Source organism: Gastrolobium bilobum, unplaced genomic scaffold (genome assembly GCF_033153095.1).
Source record: "Gastrolobium bilobum isolate Gb01-03AN ecotype WA unplaced genomic scaffold, APGP_CSIRO_Gbil_v1 utg119451, whole genome shotgun sequence".
NCBI lineage: Eukaryota > Viridiplantae > Streptophyta > Magnoliopsida > Fabales > Fabaceae > Gastrolobium > Gastrolobium bilobum.
Window position 1 is genome coordinate 1846 of NW_026895859.1, and position 12271 is coordinate 14116.

The following is a 12271-nucleotide window of genomic DNA, read 5'->3' on the forward strand; positions in this document are numbered from 1 at the left end:
GACCACTAAAGTTTCTCGATCGTGGCGAGAAGCAGCTGAGGAGCAAGATCATTTCGACGGTCAGAGTACGTTGAACGGGAAGAATTCCTGAAGGGTAATCCTGGGAGCGAGAGGACGAGCTTCTCTAGCAGTATCCCGTGCTTCGGTACAGATATGTTTTCTGATTTTGAGGACAAAATCCTTAAAAAGGTGGGGTGAATTTAAGAACCCGCACCGTTAATTAAGGAATTTAATTAATTAATTATGAGAAAATAGGAAATGATTCCATAATTGACCCTAATAATTATTATGAGGCTCTAATAATCATGGTAAGTGATTAAGAATGCTGAAAGTCACTTTTCGGAAGAAAAGTGCAGATACCGGTTCTGCTAGTCGGTATAAATGCGTACTGAAAAAGTATCCCGAAAAATTATAATAAGTGCATGATAATTACTAGAATAATATGTAGGACTTGTAAAACGAGTTTCAAGTCCAAATAATGAGAACTGGTGCAAGAATCTGATACTGGCTATGAAAAGCGCGTACCGAAAAGGTGCTCAGAAAAATATAAGAAAAATATGATAATTCTTGTAAAATTGAGTAGGTTAAGAATCCTGAGTTTGAGATTAAAATGCTAAGCGTAGCAATTAAAGTTAATACTGTGTGATTAAAACATAAGTGGCTATAAATAGCCTTGGCACATGATCCTAGGTCATTTTGATGAGCCTCCAGCGTGAGTTTTTCTGAGTTGTGAGACCAGCCACCTTGTCACTCCATTTCTTCTCCATTTTCTTACCAAAGACACCTCCTTTTATCATGGTTTCTTCTCTTGATCAACATATCTTGGTGTGAGCCACCTTGTGAGGGTGAGAGGACCTTGTTTCTGAGTTCTTGCTCCTGTATTTTGAGGTTTGTAGTGCTGAGTTTCTGGTTTGGTGCTATGGTGCCCCATTCTTGGAGTTTGATGCTCCAAGAAGGTACCTTGTGAAGAAAAGAACCAACATTTGTATGCCATTTTTGTTTCTCTGTGAAGTTAGAGCCTTGGAGACTGTTGTGAGCTCCAAGAGCAGCCTTTGTTTTTGTTTTGAAGCCTTAGGGTATGTCCCTTCACTTTAAATTGAGTTTTATGCTTAAAAATGGAACCTTGATGCATCTAAAGGCTAAAAGATGATAACTTAACGTTGGGTAATGTCAAACACACCTAGAAATGCATATTTAAGTGTTTGTAATCGGTAAAAATGGACCCTTGGGATTGATATCTCGCGAAATGCAAAATCTGCATTCTGACGCGAAATATCCAGATATTTGGTTGCAAATATGCGAATATGTGATATCCCGATATTTGGTTGGAAATATTCGGATATCAGATATCCCGATATTCAGTTGGAGATATCCCGATATTTTGGTCTGGACAGCAACAAACCTGTTTTAGTAAAAATTCGATATCTTGGGCTACAGAGCTCCAAATTGAGTTCCGTCTGGACCTATGTAAATCTAACACATAGGGTTAAACCTCTGTAAATTTTCGTAGCCATTGGATCAGTGATTTGATCGCAGTGTCTATTCTAAGTCGCGTTTTGATTGCTGGAATTTCTATTTGCAGCAGTCACCTTGCGTAAATCATAACCGGAGTTATACAACTCTGATTAAGACATAAATTATATCGTTGGAAACCTCATGATGTCTAGTTTATCATGGTAAAATATTAGAATGTGAATATTGATATAATTGTTGGTCCATATCAGATTTTGATCTGCTGTGTGTTGGACTTGAGCCGTGTGGACTCTTGGCATTGGATAGTGAGCTTGCAAGGTAAGCTTTCGTGTCCTCGGCTTAGCCATTATTTGTTCAACCATGTCCCATGAGGGTATGGTTATATGCATGATGTTGTCTTCATGTACCGTTTTATTGAAATGCTATGGAGCTGTTAAGTGCAATTGCTGCATGATATTTATGTAAAACCATGGGGTGGCCCTTTGGGGGTGGGTACAGCATGGACTGATACAGCATGGGCTGGTACTGTGTGGGTAATAGACATATTCCGGCATTTCTCTGATTAGTAGAATAGTTATAACCCACATGACATAATTATCTGCTGCATTGCATTACTTTGGAAATTATATTGTTAAATTGCTTTTGAACTTATATTGCACATGTAAGTGAGCTTGGGGTGGAAGATCCTCGAGGACCCCTTGTCTTACTGAGATTTCTGTTAGAGATCTCACCCCACGTTTGGGGCGCTTATTTCAGGTTCAGGTAAGGTCGAGACCTTAGGTGGCAGGAGGCCAGAGCTGAGTTAGATATTGCTGTTATATTACGCTGACTTGTTGGATGCTGGTTATGCATGATGTTTTATGCTTTTAGCTTCAGTTTATGATTGTATATCATCTTGTTGAGACGCTGTTGATTTGGTGAGCATGGGGATTGTCCATGACACACAGTCTTGTTATGTCTTGTTTTATTTGAAGTTGTAATAATGTATCAGGATTATGTCCGGATTACGAGTTGTAGATCCGTGATTTTAGATACACACTTTATTTATATATTGAGGTTTATCAGTAGATGTCTTATTGCAATTTACATACATGCGAAGTTTTTATGAAATTGATTAAGTAATCAACTTGGCTAAGTTTATGACGTCATAATTGGAAAATAAAAAGATATTCCGCAATTTTTATTAAGCGCAGCTTAATACGATGTAATGTTAACAAACCGGATGCATACAGGGTGTTACACTAACCTAAACTCATCTACCTCATTTAATTGCAGTAATATTTTATCGTAGCTTTTGGTGGTTTAAAATTTGAAAATTTAATAGCCCACAAAGCTCTATGTTCTAGTTCTTCAGGAAGATGACAAGACTTACCATACACCAGTTGGAATGGTGACATACCTATTAGTGTTTTGAAAGTGGTCCTGTATGCCCAGAGTGCATCATCAAGTTTCTTGGCCCAATCTTCCCTTGAGTTGCCCACTGTCTTCTCCAAAATCCTCTTCAGCTCTCCATTTGAAATCTCTACCTGTCCACTAGTCTGAGGATGGTGTGGTGTAGCGACCTTGTGAGTGACGCCGTACTTTGTAAGCAAGTTTTCAAATTGCTTATTGCAAAAGTGAGTGCCACCATTGCTGATGATCGCATGAGGAACTCCAAAGCGGGTGAAGATGTTCTTCCGTAAGAAAGAAACTACCACCTTTGCATCATTAGTAGGTAAAGCAACTGCTTCTACCCACTTGGACACGTAGTCCACATCAACCAAGATGTATTGATTAGAATATGACTTAGGGAATGGTCCCATAAAGTCAATTCCCCAAACATCAAACAGCTCCACCTCCAGTATGCAGTTGAGGGGCATCTCATCTTTACGGGATATGTTTCCCGTCCTTTGGCACTTGTCACATTTCTCCACAAACTCTCGTGCGTCCTTGAAGATTGTTAGCCAATAATATCCACTTTGCAACAGCTTTTGTGCAGTTTTGTTGCCTCCAAAATGTCCTCCATAGTCAGATGCATAGCAATGCCATAGAATGTCTGGCACTTCAAATTCAGCAATACACCTACGAATAACACCATCAACACATTGAAAATAAAGAAAAGGGTTATCCCAGTGATACCTTCTTGCATCATGAAAGAATTTCTTTTTCTGCTGCCATGAAAGGGAGGCACTAGTCCAATAGCTTTGTAGTTTGCAAAGTTTGCAGACCATGGACTCATAATAACCGCCATCACTTGCTCATCAGGAAAGAACTCATTAACTTCTATTTTCAGTCCCTCTTGTAAGTTCTTGTCTTGAATTCTAGACAAGTGATCAGCTACTTTGTTTTTCACTCCAGCTTTGTCTTTAATTTCCAAGTTAAACTCTTGAAATAGGAGCATCCAATGCAACAAATGTGGCTTTGCATCCTTCTCGGTCATCAAATACTTAAGAGCAGCATGGTCAGTAAACACAATCACTTTAGAACCTATCAAATAAGATCTAAACTTATCTAATGTATAAACTACTGCTAGCATCTCTTTTTCAGTAGCGGCATAATTGGTCTATGCCTCATTAAAAACTTTGCTAGCATAGTAAATAACATGCAACAACTTGTTCTTACGCTGACCAAGTATTGCACCCATGGCATATGCGCTCGCATCACACATGAGTTCAAAAGGAAGATTCCAATCTGCGACGTCAGAACAGGTGTTGTGGTAAACTTTTCTTTCAACACATTAAATGCATTGAGGCAAGCTTCATCGAAGAGGAACTTATTTTCCTTCACCAACAATTGGCTAAGAGACTTTTCAATCTTTGAGAAATCTTTGATGAATCTTCGATAAAAACCTACATGACCTAATAAACTTCGCACACCATTAGTATTAACGGGAGGAGGAAGTTTTTCAATTTCACATTAACTTAGCCTTATCAACTTCAATGCGTTTTTCAGAAATCTTATGACCTAACACTATGCCATCCCGCACCATAAAATGGCACTTTTCCCAATTTAAAACCAGATTAGTTTCTTGACATCTTTTCAAAACCTTAGCTAAATTAACTAAGCATGAATCAAAACAAGAACCGAAGACAGACCATAAATACCTTTAAACATTTTTCTACCATATCAGAGAAAATAGAAAGCATACACCTTTGAAATTTTTCAGGTGCATTGCAAAGGTCGAATGGCATCCTTCTGTAAGCAAAAACTCCAAAGGGGCATGTGAAAGCTATCTTTTCCTGATCCTCTGGTGCTACTGGACTTTGGTTATAGCCACAATAACCATCCAAGAAACAGTAAAAAGCATGTCCGGCCAACCTCTCCAACATCTGATCAATAAAAGGAAGGGGAAAATGATCCTTCCTTGTAGAATCATTCAGTCTTCTATAGCCCACGCACATCCTCCAACCAGTAATGGTTCTAGTAGGGATTAACTCATTCTACTTATTTCTCACAACAGTAACTCCTCCTTTCTTTGGAACTGTCTGTACTGGACTCACCCATACAGTGTCAGAAATTGGATAAATCATTCCAGCATCCATAAGCTTTATCACTTCCTTGAGAACTACTTCCTTCATTGTTGGGTTTAGTCTTCTCTAAGGCTGTCTCACAGGTTTAACATTGTCTTCCATCAGAATCTTGTGAGTACAGAAAGAAGGATTGATGCCCTTCAAATCAGTAATAGACCACCCAATAGCTGTCTTGTGCTCTTTGAGCACTTTCAAAAGCTTCTCCTCTTCATTCGTAGACAACTCCTTGTTGATAATGACAGGATATTGCTTTCATCTCCCAAGAAGGCATACTTCAGAGTTTCAGGTAACTCTTTTAATTCTGTTTTTGGTACCACTGTGGCTAAATTATTTTCTTTCTTTTCTAGTACCTCAAAAACAACTTCTACCTCTTCTTCTGGAGTAGCTTCATCTTGAGACTTCAACTTCTCTTCAAGCTCTTGATCATCAAGCTTTTTTTCTTTGATGACCTCTTCAAACACATCAAGTCTGAAGCAATCATTCTGGTCAGATGAGTTCTTCATAGCATCAAAAACATTGATAGTGATTGTCTCATCATTCATCCTCAATTCGAGCTTCCCTTGCTCTACATCAATCATAGCTCGAGCTGTAGTGAAAAACGGTCTACCCAACAGAAGGGGTATTTCGCTTTCCTCCTCCATATCCAACACTATGAAATCAGCAGGGAAGATGAACTTGTCAACTTTAACAAGGACATCTTCTATGACTCCATTAGGCCTCCTTAAAGAACAGTCAACAAGCTATAGAGATACCATAGTTGGCTTCAATTCAGAAATTCCCAACAACTTACATGCTGACAATGGCATCAGATTGATGCTTGCTCCAAGATCACAGAGTGCTCGGCCAACATTAGTGTTGCCTATCACAATTGGGATGTTGAAACTCCCAGGTATGGGTGTTAATGGGCCGAGCCGAGCCGAGCTTTGGTCTTAAAAGGCTAAACCTGTGTTTAAATGTGTCGGCCTTACCAAGCTTGTTACCTGTTACGAATATAATTATCGGCTTGTGGCCTGCCTTTTTTGCAAAAAAAAAGCCTGATTTAGCCTGTTAGAAAAAAATAAGACAACAAAAATTTATCCAAACAGAATATACAATCAACAACACTAGTAATTCCATAAATATTCATAAATTCAATGTATATCCAAACAACATAATATAGAACAAAATCATTCAAAAAGTTTGTTTAACCAATAAAATAGGGGTGAAATGGATTGAGAGGAGAGAGAGGGCTATTACAAATAGTATAAAAAATATAAATAAAAATAAAAATTAATATACTAGGCCAGCCTGAGAGGATCCAAGGACGAGCTTTTGAATTGGAGCATGAGGCCTTTTTACTAAACGAGCTTTTATACAAGTCTAAGCCTGGTTCCAACAACCAATATTAGGCATGTAAGCTCAGGCCTTCACGAGCCGAGCCAAAGGCCCCTGGCTCGTTTATCACCCCTACTCCCAGGATCTCGAAGCTTTGGTGGAAACTTCTTCTGTATAATGGCACTGCACTCCTCAGCAAGTGCTACTGTCTCACAATCCTGCAACTTATGCTTTCTAGACAATAAATCTTTCATAAATTTAGCATAGTTAGGCGTATTTGCTAAAGCCTCAGCAAAAGGAATACTAATACGCAGCTTTTTAAACATATCTAAAAACTTGGCATATTGTTACTTCTGTGCTTGCTGCTTGAGCTTCATAGGGTAAGGAGGTTTTTCAAAACGAGAATAGTCAGTCAGCTTCTTTGGAGCTTCAGCAGGTTGCTCTTTTGCCTCTCTGTTACCTTTTTGCACTAGCTCTTCATTAGCTTTTCTTCACCTCCTTGGGTTTCTCTTGAGGTGTGACCACAATACCAATCCTGGTCACAATGGATTTATAGTGTTCCTTCGGATTCACTTCCGTATCACTTGGGAACTGCCCTTGATTTCTTCCAGCTAGCTGCCTAGACAATTGGCTATCTGATTCTCCAAGTTCTGGATGGAAGCATCTTGGTTCTTGTGGTAGGCTCTTGTCTCATTCATGAAGGCGTCAGTATTCTGAATATGATCATTTGTGGTCTTAGAAAGCTGTAGCATTGCTTCCTCCAACTCAGAAGGCTCCTTATGTGGAAGAGAATGAGGTTGTAGATAATTGTTGGATTTGTAGTCCAAACCTCTCCCTTGAATTCTTCTTTGGAAGTTGCCTCCTTGAGCATTGTTCTGATTCCTCTAAAAATTATATGGTGGTCTTGGATCATACCACACTCCATTGACTTGGAAAGGCTAAGCTCCCATGAGTGTTGGACACTCATTAGTTTCATGCTCCCCTTTGCAATACTCACAGTTAATTGAATTAACTTGTGCTGTAAAGACTTGCATCTTGTCTAGCTTGGAATTCATATTGGCTAGGTGATGAGAAATAACCTTTTGCTCAGCTAATGACGCATCATTGTTCCCTAATTGCAGGAGTCCTTTCTTTGGATGAACAGGTTGGACTGCCATAGATGCATTCTCATTCCTCACCATGAAGTCAATCAGCTCTAAGGTTTGAGCTGTTGTCTTCTTTCCTATGGTTCCACCGGCTGCACCGTTAACAACTATTATGGATTCTGGCGTCATCCCATTATAAAAGACTCTAACTTTATTTGTGTCTGGGAAGTCATATTGGGGGCATTTTCTGATCAGTTCCGGAAATCTTGTCCAAGCAGCACACAGATTCTCTCCAGATTGTTGGGTGAAGTTGGTAATCTCATTTACCAACTTGTTGTACTTTTCCATAGAAAAGTGCTCAGCAAAGAATTTGGCCGCCAACTCGTCCCATGTTCTGATACTGTTGGGAGCTTGTCGATTCAACCATTTGAGAGTTTTTCCGGTTACAGCAAACGAGAAAAATCTGAGTCTAATGGCATCATCTGATACCCCATGGTGTTTGGTAGTGTCACAGATTCTGAGAAATTCGTCCATGAAATCATGGGGGTCTTCATAATCTTCCCCGCCAAACTGAGTTTTCTCCACCAATGTAATCAGTGATGGATGGATGTCATAGTTGTTGGCATCAATCGGTGGCCTGACGATGCTAGAGTTTGGCCTTGTGAACAGTGGGGCCAAAATTGATTCCATTAACTCATCTTCCGGTGGTGGATTTGGAGCTGCCATCTCTGTTTCTACTTCGGATTGTGAAGTAGAAGTTTCTGCTTGCTTCCTCTGCTTGGTAAGTTGTCCAAATATCCTTGCAGTCCTTTCTATCTCTGGATAGTAGATCAAATTTTCATAATCAACTGTACCACGCATAAACTAAAGCAAACAGATTAGTAACACAAAATCCAATCAAGAAAATCAAAAGTTATTGATAAACTTGGCGTATTAAATCCCCGGCAACGGCGCCAAAAACTTGTTGCGAAAACGGCAAGTGTACTGTTCGTTTCAAGTAATAAAATGATGAGTAGAGTAGAGTCTCCACGAGGATTGACGCACCGAATTTATTATAACTATTCCTTTCTTGTCGGATCAATAAAATTGGTATTTAACAGTTGTGATTTGTGAAAAACAAGAACAATTAAAGATTGTAAAAATAGTTTCCAATTTCTTTTTGAGTTTAAGAACAAAGATTAATAGTTGAGAAAATATTTGAGAGAATATTGCGGTATAGAGAAACAAACACCTTTATGATCCCCACCTTTTAACTTTGAGTAACGTTTACGTTTAATTATTCAATTGATCAAACGACCCACCATCTTTTATTTAATTGGTTAAGCCCTAATTCCTTAATTGTTTTAACCTTATTAACTTTATTAGAATCCTAAACCCTTAGAAATCATTTTTCAAGTTAAACCTTTTTGGGAAACCCTTACTCCAATTGGTCTCCAATTGGGCTTTTTTTAGTGTAATTCGCATCATATTAAAATAATTAAGTTTCGCCCACGTAATTCGCGCCAATCTCGCGCAAATCGCGCGGAGAAACAGAGAGCAAACTTCTTATGGCGTGGATCGCGCCACTATCATGGAAATCACACGGTGAAACAGGGAGAAAATTGCCTTATGGCGTGGATCGCGCCATGCATCGCGCGGTTTGCGTGGGACTTGCAATGTGGAATTTTCTCTTTTCACTTCTTTTTTATGTTTCCTGCTGTCAAAATACAGAAATTGAGTGAGAGGATGATTGAGAAGGAATAATCAATATTTCTTACATTTATGAGCTATTTTCACTCATTTATGATTAATTCCTTCCTTCTTTAAACTTAGAAAACACCATATGTTGGACGCAAGCAGAAACTTCTACATAAATCCTATACATAGGAACCACAAAATGACATGCATAACCAAAATAATAAAATATCTTCATGCATCAATCTAATCCAAATATGGGCACTTGCCACCAGAGGCTCCTGCAGCATCTGAACCTGAAAGGGGGTCCCCACAACTCGGGGTGAGATATATGAATACATCTCAGTAAACCAGGGGTACTTGGAGAATCTCTCCACCCCATAGTTCACTCACAGTATAATAACAATAATCAGTAAATAATGCAGTAAATATCTATCGATGCAGTGTGTAAAAACATCTCCAGGAGACATCCCTCGAGCTCCTATGCTGTCCTAAGGATACTCAGATGCAAAATAGTCCTACTGGCTAGCTAAAATACCAAGTATGAATTACGCTTCGTCATGCAACATACAAAACATAGGGAACCATTATCTTATGCCACACCAGTGCATACATATACGTATAACAAAGCATTAAACTACTTGATTGCATTTACATACACTATCAACAACCACTACCCGTTCCGGGCTTCGTGGAACAATAAAGGGATCAATTCCCAAGGTCCGAAGGCTTACCTTGTAATGCTTCCTACCCAATGCTTGGTCCGAGCACCAAGGTTCTACAACCAGAAATTTGCTCTCTAAGCAATAATCAGTAGCTTGCCAAATAATCACCTACTTGACAAGATACAATTGCAACCATGTAAATATTAACATATATTCACAACCAACACAAGGAACTCTATGCATCACTCATATGGTCATGAACTCACCTTCACTTGAAATATCTTAAGTGGCATGATCAAGCTCCATTGGCTCCTCCAATAGTTGATCAATCAAGATAGATCCACTTGTCTCCAACCTAGAAGCACCATGAACACAATCAATACCAATAATCCAAGTCACACTACTGGAAATGCAAGAATCACACTATCTAGGCATAATTTTCAAAATTTGATGAAGATGAGTAAAGTGATCATCCAAATACATTTTCACCATTAAAATCATCATCTAAATACTTTTCCCAACTTGGCCTAAGCCTCAATCATGCTCTAACTACCTCATTCAAAGACCCATTTTCATAGAAAACCTAGAAATTAATCTTCCACAAAACTCAAAAGAAACTAGGATTTCTTAACACTGACTCACCTAGAATCACCCAAGGAAGAGATTCCAAGCCTCACTACAAGCAATGGGCCGCTACAAGATGCCCAATCAACAATGGGTCACCACTTTCTCAAGGGATTTTCTCTCCACACACTTGGTTTCTCAAGATTTTGGATTATAGGTTACACTCACAAGGAAAAACCAAGCATCTTTGCTTCAAACATCAACTGATTCCATTTAGTATTAAGAGAGTTGTGTTTTGGAGCTTAAAAACCATGGGGTCTGGTCTCTCAAGAAGCCACGTGAAGGAGAAGATGAAATGGGATTCAATTTATGTTTTGTCACTTAACTTAACTTAAGTTATCTTTACCGGGTATAAGCTCATCTATCTATTCAACTCCATTCACCATCAAACTTTACCCAAAGGTCTAGAATATTTTTCTAGGAATATTTCCACTATTAATTTTATATTTTGGGTACTTTTGCCTATACCTATTTTTATCCCATAATTTTCACTGAGTGCACTTTTCACCACAAAAGTGACTCTAAGTCATTTAATTAGATATTTTACCTAATTTAACCCACTACTACAAGATTAATTGCCTAATTACATGCAATTAATTACATCTCATGGTGAGGGATATTATACCTCTACCCACGGGTAGTGTCCCTGCCTCGTGAGGGCTCACCGGGAATCTGAGAACCTGAAATGATGTCCCCAAAAAGGGGTGAGATAACAAATCTCAATAAGCTCCAGGTTTATAGAGAATTCTCCATACCCCTGGGCCCACTCCTACATGAGAGTCAGATACAAAGTGTAACATCCCATAGTACTCCGGTTGTTAACATACATGATATTTAACATTCACAGCGGAAGACTTTATTTGAAAAGGAATAAAGCATCTTATAAAAATACGAGTAAGCTTTTTCCAAAACATTTCATAAAAACATTTCTAAAAACGTTCACGTCAGATACTGCGAAAGCGTAAATCTAAATATACATCTACTAATTAATCCCATGAGCCAGTATTAGTGGCCATTGACCATCAAGATATGACATCAAGTGTCATTCCTGACGGAGTCTCACGGACAACATAACGGCTGTATTTCGGATAACTAGAAACATGATTCTACACATACAGATAACCTAATTAATACAACAATTTAAACAGATAGCTTGCAAGTCCCACACGGACTGCAATCCCCTTAATGGGTCAATACAACTAATAAGGCTACATGCCCAACTTAACTGAATACATGCATCAAGTCTATATTAATTCGAAGTATAAAAGTATCAGTAAATAATCCATGGCTCTAAGAATACTATCATGAGCCTAAATAAATACATACAATAATCTCCATAAAATAATTAAGCATGTTAACAAGTCTACATGCCAACATCAAATCTAAACATAATATAAAATCATCAGCTGCATCATCAACTACTCCAATGCGGAGGCCTTGCCCCTAGAAGCATCAGCACTACTCTGGGTACCTGAAATGATGTCCCCAAACGGGGTAAGATAACAACATCTCAGTACAAGGTTCATAGAGGATCCTCTAACCCCTGAGTCCACTTCCTGCATAACAAGTCAGATATAAAGCATATAATACAGACATACAGCATAAACATAGCATCATCATATATCCTTGTGTAACCCCAGGGTCAAAGCCATAGACGGTTACACATGTGTGACTTCCAGGGTCAAGCCATAGACAGTCAACACAACCTCAGTATGAAATAACTCCCAGAGTCAAGTCATAGGCAGCCTACATACCATGATCACTGTGAATGTGAATGAATGCACATATACATCATACCATATACTTCCATACAATATAACCATAATGCCCACCATCATGGTGGGGCCACAAGAGAGAGGAGTCAACTAGAACTAGGAGCTTACCTTAGGGAGCTTAGCACAAGCCCACACTCCAATATAATAAGTAT

At 38.8% G+C, this 12271-nt stretch overlaps 1 protein-coding gene and 1 non-coding gene across 2 annotated transcripts; one reads left to right on the forward strand and one right to left on the reverse strand.

Moving 5' to 3' along the window:
- Positions 1–2872: 2872 nt before the first annotated feature.
- Positions 2873–5030, reverse strand: LOC133296465 (uncharacterized; the record flags this gene model as incomplete). Its single annotated transcript, XM_061495460.1, has 5 exons — positions 4908–5030; positions 4601–4781; positions 4075–4301; positions 3681–4015; positions 2873–3534 (listed from the first exon to the last, which is right to left on the reverse strand). Coding segments are annotated over exons 1-5 (1528 nt in total), but the record flags the coding sequence as incomplete, so codon positions are not given.
- Positions 5031–7607: 2577 nt separating this feature from the next.
- LOC133296466 (small nucleolar RNA R71) lies at positions 7608–7714 on the forward strand. Its single transcript, XR_009749507.1, has one exon. It is a non-coding gene; the product is annotated as a small nucleolar RNA R71 (small nucleolar RNA).
- Positions 7715–12271: the final 4557 nt, after the last annotated feature.